The sequence below is a fragment of the Sardina pilchardus genome, chromosome 23 (assembly GCF_963854185.1).
Source record: "Sardina pilchardus chromosome 23, fSarPil1.1, whole genome shotgun sequence".
NCBI lineage: Eukaryota > Metazoa > Chordata > Actinopteri > Clupeiformes > Clupeidae > Sardina > Sardina pilchardus.
In genome coordinates this window covers 14,874,432-14,886,608 of record NC_085016.1, presented here as the reverse complement: position 1 = coordinate 14,886,608, position 12,177 = coordinate 14,874,432, and the positions used below count along the sequence as shown (strand labels likewise).

The following is a 12,177-nucleotide window of genomic DNA, read 5'->3' as shown; positions in this document are numbered from 1 at the left end:
AAACTTAAAGCAACACAATTAGGCTATGTGTGTCTTGCACATTGCCACACACAGATTTCTTTTAGGTCTATGGGAATAAATCTCTGAGGGCACAGAGGAGGAAGAAGAGGGTTTACAATGAAAGAAAGCCTTCAGCCAGAGAAAAAAAAAACATTTTACAAATTAACATAGTAGCCTAAGATACAGTATTTATTCAACATCAAAGATTTATTAAAATGCATAATTTCAAGTACATGTACATTTTGAGAACATTTTCATGACAAAAAGTAGCTTATGACATGTAGGCTAATATAAATACTGAAATGTATGAAATATATATAAATACTGTCTTGAAATCAACATATTAGCCAATATTTTTCAACTTAAAAAATAACACCAAAACATTTGTCAGTATGACACTTAATGCAGACCTCAGATGCAAATGTGTTTTCTAAACTCCCCTTAGTTCCTGTGATATTTAGTCACTGGCCAGTCTCTAGCTCTAAGATTTCTATTAAATACCTGAAATAACTGTTTGTGGTTGTTGTCCCTGAATAAGTGTGCCTGGTTTATGGAGTGATAGACAGAAGCTCATCCGTGCAGAGAAGGCCGTGATTGTACTGCTGAATCTTGTTACAGAGCCTTTGCTTGGCTGGGTTCTCCACGTAGCTCTCAGACGGGCCACTGACCACTCCTGAAGCCACAACAGAGAGAAATTAACTCAGTTAGCATTAGCACACACAGTTGCAAATACAGTTAATGATGCCTGTGATCAACATGGCATATAGGTTGTATGGTATCACAATGTTAAGTCTGACATAGGAAAGGATAGGTAGGGCAATGAAGACTAGATATTTTGTGTATTTTACCTTGCCACACATTTACTCATACCTTGCCAAACAATGCAAAGTGCATAATATGGGTGCATAAATGGCCACAAAGGAGTTAAAAATAATTAATTGGGCTGTATGTTTTCTGTGTTGCTGTTTGAGACATTTTACTCAAGTATACCAACAAGTTTTACAATAGGCCTACTGCACATGGAAGTATGTGGAAGTAGTGTGTACTATAGTGCAACTAGCAGGCTGAAAGACAGACACACTTTATACCTGACTGTTCTTCAAGGTGGCCATCTAATGCACATGCACTGCTGGTGTGTGTGTGGATATGTGTGCGGATGATGAGACAATGTGTTATGCTGATGTTAGTCTGTTATGATTGGATGGGAGCACCAGTGTGTGTGTGTGTGGGGGGGGGGTACAGTATATGTGTGTGGATCTTGAGACCTGCCTTGAGAGAGATACGAAGGGAGGGGGCTGAAGCCGTTGGCCCTGCAGTCCTCGCACTCCTGGACGTCTGTGTCCGGCGTGCAGCTGCACTGCACAGGCCAGCTGCCGTACAGGTCCAGCGCCGGCTCGCCTCCGCCGTCCGACTGCAGCGTATGCGCAGACAGACACGCAGACCCGGTCGCAGACGCTGTCGCAAACCCGTCGGCCGTCTCGTATCTGTCCCGACCCTCTGGCTGACGTTGCTGCTGCTGCTGCTGCTGCTGCTGCTGTTGTCGGCCGCCACCATTGCGGTCCATGCAGCCCAGGAACGTGACCTCTGATTGGCTGTACTCGCACGGATGCGACTGCGCAGACAGAGCTGCGGAGTCTTGGAGGCTGGAGACCGCGTCGGGCGGGGCACACTCCGAGACGCCCTGAGGGAGGCCGGACGTCTCGTCGTCATCCTCCACGGGCAGGCTGGGCGAGTGCGTGGGTGTGGGCGCGGGGGGGCTGCTGTGTTTTGGGAGGACCATGCCATCGTCCAGCGTGTGTGGCTGATCATCAGGGGGGCAGGGGAGAGGCAGAAGCTGGCTCAGAGTCTGTAGCACCTGCGGAGGGGGATGGGGGGATGGGGAGCAAACAATTAAGACTTCCGTGCTTTGATCTTTGATTACGCTGCCTATAGCTTCTTACATTTGTTTTTGTGTTTATTATTTTACTGTGTAATATTTCTATGGGAGCTTATATATCCTTTTAATACTTTGGTCCATATCACCTTGGTGATGTGAACATCTTTTGCACTGTTGACCAACTGAATGTAATATGATGTCACTTGAACTCACTAAGAAGTGGTACACACACACACACACACACACACACACACACACACACACACACAAACACACAAACACACACACAGACACACACACACACACACACAAAACACACACACACACACACACAAACACAAACACACACAACACACACACACAAAAAACACACAAACACATACACACACAAACACATAAAGGCAACCAAAACCATCATCATTATTAACATTACCATATCCATAGTAGGCCTATTGCGGGCCTTGCTGGAGCTGCAGTCCATCCCCAGCCGGAGGAGAGAGAGGGCCACTGCGTTGGGCCACTGGCCCGCCCTGGAGTCCAGGAGCCTGAGGCAGGCGTCCACGCCGCCCCCCTCCTCAGTCACATCATCCAGCACGTCTCTCTGCACCACGGCACGGCAAAGGATTTATAACATTAGGAGTTAAGGCGCTAGCTACACATGTCATGTGTGTGTTTGTGCGTTTGTTGGTATGTGTTTGTATGTGTTTTTGTGTGCATATAGCTTTATGTACAGTATGTGCTTGCGTCTGTTTTCTGTGTGTGTGTGTGTGTGTGTGTGTGTGTGTGTGTGTGTGTGTGTGTGTGTGTGTGTGTGTGTGTGTGGTGTGTGTGTGTGTGTGTGTGTGTGTTTACAGCCATCAGTGCAATCATGTTTTGGTATGAAACACCACTGGATATCCTTTCTGAGATATCTTGTTACCACAGAAGTGACGACAGGAAAGACTTCCTCCTTTTTGTACGTAGGGAGCTCTAGATCAAAAGCATTACTCACCAGCGGTCGGTGTTTTGGCTTGTCCTGCATGACTTGTTGCCCTGTTAGTATCTCCAGCACCACCTACAGAGGAAAAAAAGGTCAATAGGTCGACAGAAGCTTTAACCCAACATGGTGTCTTTGAATGCTGATTTCAATATCTGAGATATTTAATTCATATTGTAAAGTTATGGTAGTTCCACTATTACAAGAGCAAAGCGCTGGCTACACCACAGTCATTAGTCACCCTCAGTGAAGTATGAGTAGACAGTGAGCCCACACTCTATCTCCAGCATGTGGTTACCTTACTGTACCTTCTACAGTTGTGACTCAAGGGCAGAGGCGGACATTCCTGGTTCCAGAGAGTAAAAGTCCTGCCATATATTCTTTCTACCTGTGCACTTAACACAGATGATATCACTAATCATCTGATCTACCTGGAAGCTAATTAGGATGAGCTGGTTTACTAAATGGTTTGGATTAAATACTTGCCAGGATTTTTACTCTCTGAACCTGGATGTCCGCCTCTGCTCAAGGGTAAATTATAAACGTAAACTTAGTGAATATATTTGATGCATTAACAGTGGTTTTAGGACAGATTTTTGTGTGCATATTTACCATGTGATGTTACTATCCCATTTTAGCCATAGCCATCTCTTTCATTAATCAGAAAATCATAAAGAAGCTACTGCTCAATGACATCAACTCTATATCAGAGAGGGTTTAAGCGTGTAGTATACCCAAAGAGTATAGAAGGGTTTCTGTGTCAAAATAAAAGCCAGTGTACACCCACCATCCCAAAGCTGTATACATCCAGCTTGACAGACAGCTTTCCATCTCTGATGTATTCCTCTGGGAGGTACCCCAGGTTGCCATGGATACTGGTCTTCATGGTGATAGTGCAACTGTGATTAACTGAATGCGGTCTGAGGCGTGCCATTCCAAAGTCCGTTAGTTTGGGCTGAAGGCATTCATCTAGAAGGATATTGACACTGTGCGCACACACACACACACACACACACACACACACACACACACACACACACACATGAATTATACATAAAACAGATACAGCTTGTAATATCTTACATAGACCTTGATTAAAGAGCCTGAGTTTGCACATGGTGCAAGAACAGTATGCTCTCCATTTGAGATGAGCACAAAAGCCTCTTCTCTTAAGCCCTAAAAGGAAAGCACGTATGTGAGCAAAGGAATCGCTTCTTCATGTGGCATAGTGAACTGAAACTTGTGTCACGTCCGCAGCATGACCTAAATTCTACTGAAATGAGTTTAATGAAAACTAAAACCATGAGTTCATGAAACAGTTGTCATGAAAGCTTAAAGACGTCTTTGACATGACAACAAAAACCACATGATGACAAGAACATCTGATCTCACTAAGAACTTCTATAACTTAGAACTTCAACAACAAAAAAAGTGCCTCATGAACTTGAAACAGCCCTGGAATAACATACAAAACCCCTCTTAAATCCCCCAGAGTGCCATCAACTATCTCAAAAATATCTAGTGGTTACACCCTAGAGGGCCTCTGTGTGTGTGTGTGTGTGTGTGTGTGTGTGTGTGTGTGTGTGTGTGTGTGTGTGTGTGTGTGTGTGTGTGCGTGCGTGCGTGCGTGCGTGCGTGCGTGCGTGCGTGCGTGCGTGAGTGCGTGCGTGTGCGCGCACAAAAATGTTCACAAATAAAAATAGCAACAGAATTTAGAAAAAAAACGCTTTTGCTCTGTGTCACCCTGATATCTGCAAAAGTTAACAGGCCAAACTGACATCAATGTGTACCTTGGGTAGCGCCACTAATAGAACAAATGCAAGTCAATGGAAGAGTGCCACAGAATTCTACACATAATCCACTTTAACCCAGAACCTAGAACCTAGTACCTAGAACCTAGCAGCACTTGAAAAACACTGATGTATTTCCCCCTCAATAACCTCCGCCTGCATTGGTGCCACCTTGTGAGCAGCATGGTAGTAGTAGTAGTAGGCTAGTTGGTGTACCTGCTGATGTTGGCACAGACGACCGCACACGGCTGCGTGCTGTGTAGGTGGTGAACCGCCTTCGCCGTGCCTTTAATGACCTCCAGACGCTCCTGCCAGGAGAGAGCTTTCCCAGCATCCTTAGGGGCACACACAGATAATCAGGTGTCAGTCAGGGGGTAAATGACAAGTGTCTAAATTCATACTAGTGATGATGGGGAAACTGCTGTTTTGCTAAATAAATGTTACAATGGCAATGCTCAAGATAATAATATCCCAAACAACATACAGATGCCATAGAAATGAAAAGGATCAAATAAGATGAGATAGACATGGTGATAGACATGAGATTGACATGGTGATACCACATTGGCCCCATTCAAATAAAGGTCCACTATTTTTCATTCATGCATCGATAGCTACAGCTATTACATAACTTGAACAGCTCTCGTGATGTTTGACACGTGTACAGATTCAAAGTAAGTCTCTGTCATGTCTCAATCTGTCAATTTTAGACAAATTATGAGACTGAAACTATAAAAAGTGGAAGAGAAGCTAAAACGCACACGCACACACACACACACACACACACACACACAAGGATCCCTGGTTAGGAATCCAAAATACGAAGTGACAAACAGGAACATTATTAGATCCGGATTCTTACATACTCATATGATATACATACAGTAGTATGATATGGGGTATTGTGTAATAAGGCCACTCCAATGTGTCACAGATGAAATCCCTATATTTCTCTTCTCTCTCAGGCCTACTACTAGCATCAAGTCACAGAGACACTCCCAGGAATTTTCATACACTATGCGACCACACATGACTTCGATATATTGCAACATCAACCAGGCCAGGCTATTTCTGCCTTACGTAACAAGTATTTGTCTTTGCCTGCAACCTCCTATTGGAACAGAAATCAATCGTCACACACAGTACATAACATAGCTATGACTCAATGTACCTGGTTGTGTAGTTTATTGTGGAGGGAACCATTTGGGAGGAATGGGTAAACCAGGAAATAGCGATCCCCATCAGAAAAACAGCCACACAACTCCAGGATGTTAGGATGCTGGTAGCTGAAGGAGGGATTGGATCAGTTTGTCAAGGTCAAGGTTAGATTTATTGCCATATAGTGAAGATACACAATAGGAATGTTTTACAGCCATTCACGTTTGAATATGGTTGACAGCAACAGACATAAATAGACATAGATGTGACAATAGTGACAGTAGATGCTGAGGTAGTAATGTGGAAAGTGCTAATGCTATGCAGGCAGTGAACAGTGGACAGACAGTAAAAAGTGCAAACAGCGCGTCATTCAGTCCTAGAGAGAGTTCGAGCTGTGAGTGAAAAGCCTGGCAGCTGTAGGGAAGAAGCTCAGGCAATGCCGGGACTTCACTGCTCTCGGGAGCCGTAGCCTTCTCCCAGAGGGGAACATTTGGAAGTCAACTACATGAATGTAAGGTCTATACACCTTTGAGGTGATTATCGCCTTGAGGTAATGGGGTTCTTCTGTATAGACGATTCAGACGAAAGCGGGCAAGTGAGAAAACAAGTGAGAAAACACACACAACTAACAATTATGCAATGATCATGTAACTACAACACGCCTTGGTAGACAAATTACTCAATAGACACAGACTAGTAGCAATAGTAGGTATGATTTTCACACTACGTCATGAGACAAGTGCGAGTCATACTACTCTCTTAAAAAAAGGGGTTCTTACTGTATGTATGGTACACTCCAAGTCAAAACAATTTTATAAAGTTTGGGAGCCTTATTTGAATTATCAGGACCCGAATGTCTCAGACATTTTGCTAAAAGGATTTGCCGAAGGGCATAGCCTACTGTTGTACATTTTGTATTTTCATTTCCTACTCCATATGTGCATATGTGAACTGTTTGTAGCTGAGCCTTTGTGTGTGTTTTTCTTTTTTTGTTTGTTTGATTGTTTACATGTTTGTTTGTTTATGTATATTGCTTATTGGACATCTGTATACTTGCTGTGAAACAGAAAATGAATAAACATATTCTTAAAAAAAGGGTTCTTAGGGTACTATATAGAACCATGAAGGCCGTGATTTACCCTTCAAAATGGTTTAAAGAACCATTTAGGGGTGGCACATATATGAAGCATGCAATAGAACCATTATTCTAAGAGTGTAGAACATACTCATGGACATAAATAGCACACATTACAGTGAATGGCATTAGTTCACCGTGAACACAGTATTTCAGCACTTCTGCCATCTCTCTGATTGTTTTTAACAGAAAGGTCCTATAACCTACATAATCAAAGTAAAAGGGAATACTGTCACTGTTATAAATGTTCAGAGTTAGTGGCGTGCTCAGTCCTCTTTGTTCTTTGATGCTGCTTGTTGGTGGGTGCTCTTTGGTCCAAGGTAAATAGTTTGTGTAGAAAAGGAGAATTTCTCCACAACCAAGGCACTCCAAATGATTTAAAAATGTCTTTATTAAACTGACATGTCCAACATGGACCTAAAAATGCCCACGCGTAGCGGCTGGGGCCTTCATCAGGGCAGGGAACTGTCACTGTTATCTTGAGCCAAATAGGAAGGACTAGAGATCTGCATGTGTGGAAGTAATAATTATTCATAACACAACTTTTGACTTTCTCTTCCTCAATCTGAGACTAATAACATGATGTCATGATACATCAAGGAGCAGCTGTGTAACCAGCCAATCAAATGATCTCTCGTGAATTTGCAAAATTGCCTCTCGTGAAAAGGCAAAAGACACAACTGTGGGCGATTGTGGTTTCCTTGACTCGATCTGACTCTGGATTAAATCAGACTCGCATCCACCCACATCAAGAGCCTTGGAGACGTAATCTTCATACATCTGACCAAACCTGATGATGTGTCACTTCACTTCGCAGCCACAGGCTCAAGTTACAGAGCACGTGTTCAGTACGCAATCACATCACCTACACGTTGCTGATGTCGATGACACACTTAGAGGCCCTCAAACGAAGGCCCACTATTTTTCTCTTTGTGTATTGACAGGTGTTTGCTATTGCTGGAGTTGAACGGTGTTTCTGATCTATACTCACAGGTGAAGAACCTCCATCTCTTTGCGGAACTTCTCCCAGAGCACCTGCCATGATGTGTTCTGCACCTGTACAACACCAATGTAAAAACTAAATCATGAGGTCAAGCTACATACATATCCTGGGATCTCTTATATTCGTACCAGTCCAAAAAAGGTCCAGTTAATTCTGTGTTAAAATAGACAATTACTGTAGCCTACATAATGCAATCTACAACACAAAATCTACTAAATGAAAATACAGTAATACCCACAGCTGAAAAATTGTAGACCATACCTGTTTAAAAACCTTAACAGCGAAGCTTTCGTTTCCCTTTGTCCCTCGATAGACATCGGAGAAGGCACCACCGCCAATTCTCCTGTCTTGGTGAAAATTCCCAGTTCCCTCTACGATGTCTGCAAATGAGACCTTCAACCTGGCTCCATTTCCTGCATGAAAATGAAAACTCAATTTTCCAGAAATCCAGTCACCAAAGGAAGTATGGCATGACAGGACTGGACATTCCCGACATCCGCTAGCAAGGCAAGTGCCAGTGTTGTTCCTCTCCGGAAAAGAAAAAGATGTTTTGTAAACCCCTTTAAATCTAGTCAACCCCATTGTTATCTTGCCTCATCATCACTGACTCATGAATGAGAGGATGCGATGTGTAGACTGACCAAATATGAGAGAGAATAAGCTTTTTCTGTCATTGTCCATTCCTTTCTCCAACTTGTGTGTGTGTGTGTGTGTGTGTGTGTGTGCACACCCTGATTCTCCATACCTGCAGTGATAATAGCAACTGAACTTGAATCGCTCGATAGATTTTCAGTGTTACAATTCGATGTTTTTGGCTGAAAAGAACACACACACAAGTTAATTATGGAAAGCATATCATGTGTCAACTACTAAGATGTTTGACATTATTGTTAAGAGTCTCAGCATTCAAAATGTACCTTATGGACTTCAAGGGATGGTGGAGGTGGCTTTGGGAGATTACTTGGAGTGTGACCTGAAACCACAACGTGTACAATAATGTTACAACGGTTTCTCTTGCAACTTTCCTCTCATTGCAAAGTATGACGACTTACTGTTTCTATCAATGAATCAACAGTGTGTTCAACAGCAAATATTACAAAGGAAAGTAACTGGTTGTTTACGAAAAAGGAGGAAGTTACACTTCAATAGAGAGGGGGAAGTGTGTCTTGAGGCCACAGTTGTCATTAGTCTCTGCTAAATCTGCTAAACTGAACACTGATAGGTAGCCTATGACTAGATAAATAGATGAGATAGATAGATAGATAGATAGATAGATAAGATAGATAGACAGATAGATGCTTTGAGAATCCAGAAGGAAATAAAGGACATTACGTTTGACAACATATCATGTTATAAGAAGCCTTTGTCTTTGCGTTACGTTTGTGTCATTGCAACATAACAAACCCAACCCAGCGTAATAGTGTACTGTAGCAGAAAACGGTCACACCTGTTGACTGGAAGAGGCTGAGCGCTCTCCAGTGTCCCATGTCTTCCAGTACCCGGAGGAGATCCCCGACCGTCTTGTTCTGTTGCGCCCAGGACCAGAGCAGCTCCTGGGTAGGACTCTTTCCCGCAGCCTCCCTCATTTCTGTGCAACGCACATCCAGCCAGGTGGGCAAGATCCGCGCAGCTGTCAGAAATATTTTCAGGTTCATTTTAAGAAAGGTCTAGTTTAAAAGATCAGTACTCAGAGTAATATTTAGAAAATTGTCGTATACAGATGCGATTGTGTCTGACAGAGGGTCAAACGAGTAGGACGGGACACATGCGCTATATGTCACATAGCCTAGGCTAAAGAATACATCGATGCACAGTGGTGGAATGGAGCCGGGTGGGAATCCCAAGGTGGGATATAGCGACCAAAATCATCCACGAACAGACCAAATGTGATGCTATGCAGGTTGACATTTCACAGCTGTCTTTGTCAGCAGCATACATACACAGACAAGGCTACCGACATCAAATAGTTTGAACACATTACTTACCCAAACCTTTCCATCCAAGAGTACCAATTCCGCTGTCCATAATTTTACAGAATGTCTCGATCTGAGCAGGAGGAATGTCAAATAGAAGCATCGAACGATTCGCTTGTCCTGCCATCCTGATGGAGTCTATATGACTGGGAAAACGTCTCGCCAGCTGCTAACTTCTGTGGTCGTTCTTCTCATAAGTTTTTCCAATGCGTGATAATGGCTTCATCATCACAGCAGTTGCAAAGTGCGGAATTGCCCAAGCCTCGCCCACTTCCCCAAGTTGCCTCGAAGCCGTCACTCATATCTGTTCACACACAGTGGTCACAGATACGACTTCAACTGCTTAGCCGAAAATCCTTTATCCGCGCAGTTTTATTAATAATCTAGGCCTAATCAATAAATCAAAGCAATAAAGCGAGCGACTATATAATTAGCCTACTTTCGTGCGTCAAATAGACTTCCCCGCTGATTCTATGGGTAGAAAGTATGAAAGGAAGAAGCCTACAGTGGTACGGCAATTCCACATGATGGCACTAGAGTTGTTCCTACGGATACGAGTAGCCATTCAAAAATAATCTGAAACAAAAGAGTCGCCTAAATCTAGTCAACACCATGATTCGCTGACTGACTCGCTTCATGAAGATGTTGCAATCTGATGGTATATCGAATGTGTGTATCAGGTCAATGGACAACCAATAAAAAAGGGAAAAAAATGTAATCATTACATTTGGCTGACGCATGTGGTGGCAAAGTGGCTAGAGATTATGTGTAACACCCAGGTAACAAAACATTAGGTTGAATGGCCAAAATGAACTAGGTACAAATCTATTTCAGTCAACAGCAGCTTTTAGAAGCTTGGTAGTTTGTAATGTATAGAAAACTTCTTGTGAGCATCTGAGACTGTCCCATATCAGTCCTCTGATTTCAATCATGGAGAGCACTAAATATTATGTATAATTACTGTGCCATATCAAGAATAAATGCAGGAAGCACTGCAACGCTGTTAATCTTAGAGCAGCACATTTGCAGCATCTTGTGATATTAGGCTACTAGACTGGGTAAGGCCAGCCCAATCTGCCGACAATCAGATTTCACCCTGCAGTTCAGGCTCAAACTGGCTTATCCACTAGGCTAGGGGCACCCGGATCATTGGTATGATAGCTTGAAGGCCTATCCAAGTGTACGAATCATTTTAACTATGCCCACTGATCACACCTTGTGTGCAGTAGAACTACAGCGCAGACACCCCAGACTTAGCCTGGCACGCCCTCCCAGTGACGCAACGCCTTCAGGCTTTTGCTGCTGGTCTGGTCAACTGCTCATTGAGAAGGATTTCTGAGTTCCCGAAATCTGCGGAACTGCCCCCTTTGGTCGAGAACCAATCAACTTTGAGCAGCTCCAACGGCTCTGGGTAGAGGCGTGTTCAAGGCAGAGGAAAGAGTGTTGTTATTGGTTTAAACTCGGCAATCCGCTTTCTGACATCTACCAGTAGCAAATCGAGGCACTTAAAGGAGGCGGGTCAACCAGCGCTGGCAAGAAACCGTGTTAGCACAGGCTGTTGGTCAGACTAAAGTCTCGCAGAGCCTTTGAAAGTCGATGGTAATCAGGCTACCCCAGACTAATGTTCAATCTCAAAAGATTGACCTTAGTCTGGAGATAGCCAGGCAAGAGTATTACCTTTTAATGTTTGTTGCTTTGGCAGTCCCTATAGCCTCATGTCATACTCAAAATTCTAGCTGCTCCATTGGGCTGTGATTATGGGGTGTGTTTCAACCAAACCAGGAAAAAAATGTCTCCTCACTCAATTGGATAGACCTACAACCAATCAGAGCAGCATCGTTGTTGTACAAGAATTCCAAGCACTCTTTGGTGACTTGGTTGATTTACGCTACTGTTGATCATCTGTCCATCGTCATATAAAGCCATGTTGGAACAGGAAGTGGCCATCCCCAAACTGTTCCCACAAGAGCATGGATTTGTCCAAAATCTCTAGGTTAATGCTGAAGCATTCAGAGTTCCTTTCACTGGGAATAAGAGGCAAAGCCCACCTCAGGGGTGGCCCCTTCCTGTTCCAACATGACTGTGCTCCAGTGCACAAAGCGAGGTCCATAAAGACATGGATGACAGAGTTTGGTGTGGAAGAACAGCACAATCCTGACCTCAACCCAACAGAACACCTTTGAGATGAATTAGAACGCAGACTGAAAGCCAGTGTCCTCGTCCAACATCAGTGTGTGACTTCACAAATGCGCTTCTGGAATAATTG

The 12,177-nt window shown here is 43.5% G+C and overlaps 1 protein-coding gene across 1 annotated transcript; it reads right to left on the bottom strand.

The window, feature by feature from the left end:
- Window positions 1–197: 197 nt before the first annotated feature.
- Window positions 198–10,140, bottom strand: irak3 (interleukin-1 receptor-associated kinase 3). The gene is made up of 13 exons (XM_062528215.1): window positions 9,924–10,140; window positions 9,386–9,568; window positions 8,856–8,911; window positions 8,684–8,753; window positions 8,200–8,351; window positions 7,927–7,991; window positions 5,814–5,928; window positions 4,859–4,977; window positions 3,640–3,838; window positions 2,868–2,930; window positions 2,310–2,477; window positions 1,270–1,855; window positions 198–673 (listed from the first exon to the last, which is right to left on the bottom strand). The coding sequence occupies exons 1-13, from the start codon at window positions 10,036–10,038 to the stop codon at window positions 549–551; spliced, it is 2,016 nt and encodes a 671-aa protein (XP_062384199.1). The 5' UTR covers window positions 10,039–10,140; the 3' UTR covers window positions 198–548.
- Between the last annotated feature and the right edge of the window lie 2,037 nt (window positions 10,141–12,177).

Coding starts and splice junctions, on each gene's coding strand:
- irak3 (XM_062528215.1), bottom strand. CDS start 10,038: ATGGCAGGACAAGCGAATCGTTCGATGCTTCTATTTGACATTCCTCCT. Junction 3,839..4,858: donor GTCTGTGCCAACATCAGCAG/GTACACCAACTA, acceptor GTGTGCGCACAG/TGTCAATATCCTTCTAGATG. Junction 2,931..3,639: donor ATGTATACAGCTTTGGGATG/GTGGGTGTACAC, acceptor TTTCCTCTGTAG/GTGGTGCTGGAGATACTAAC.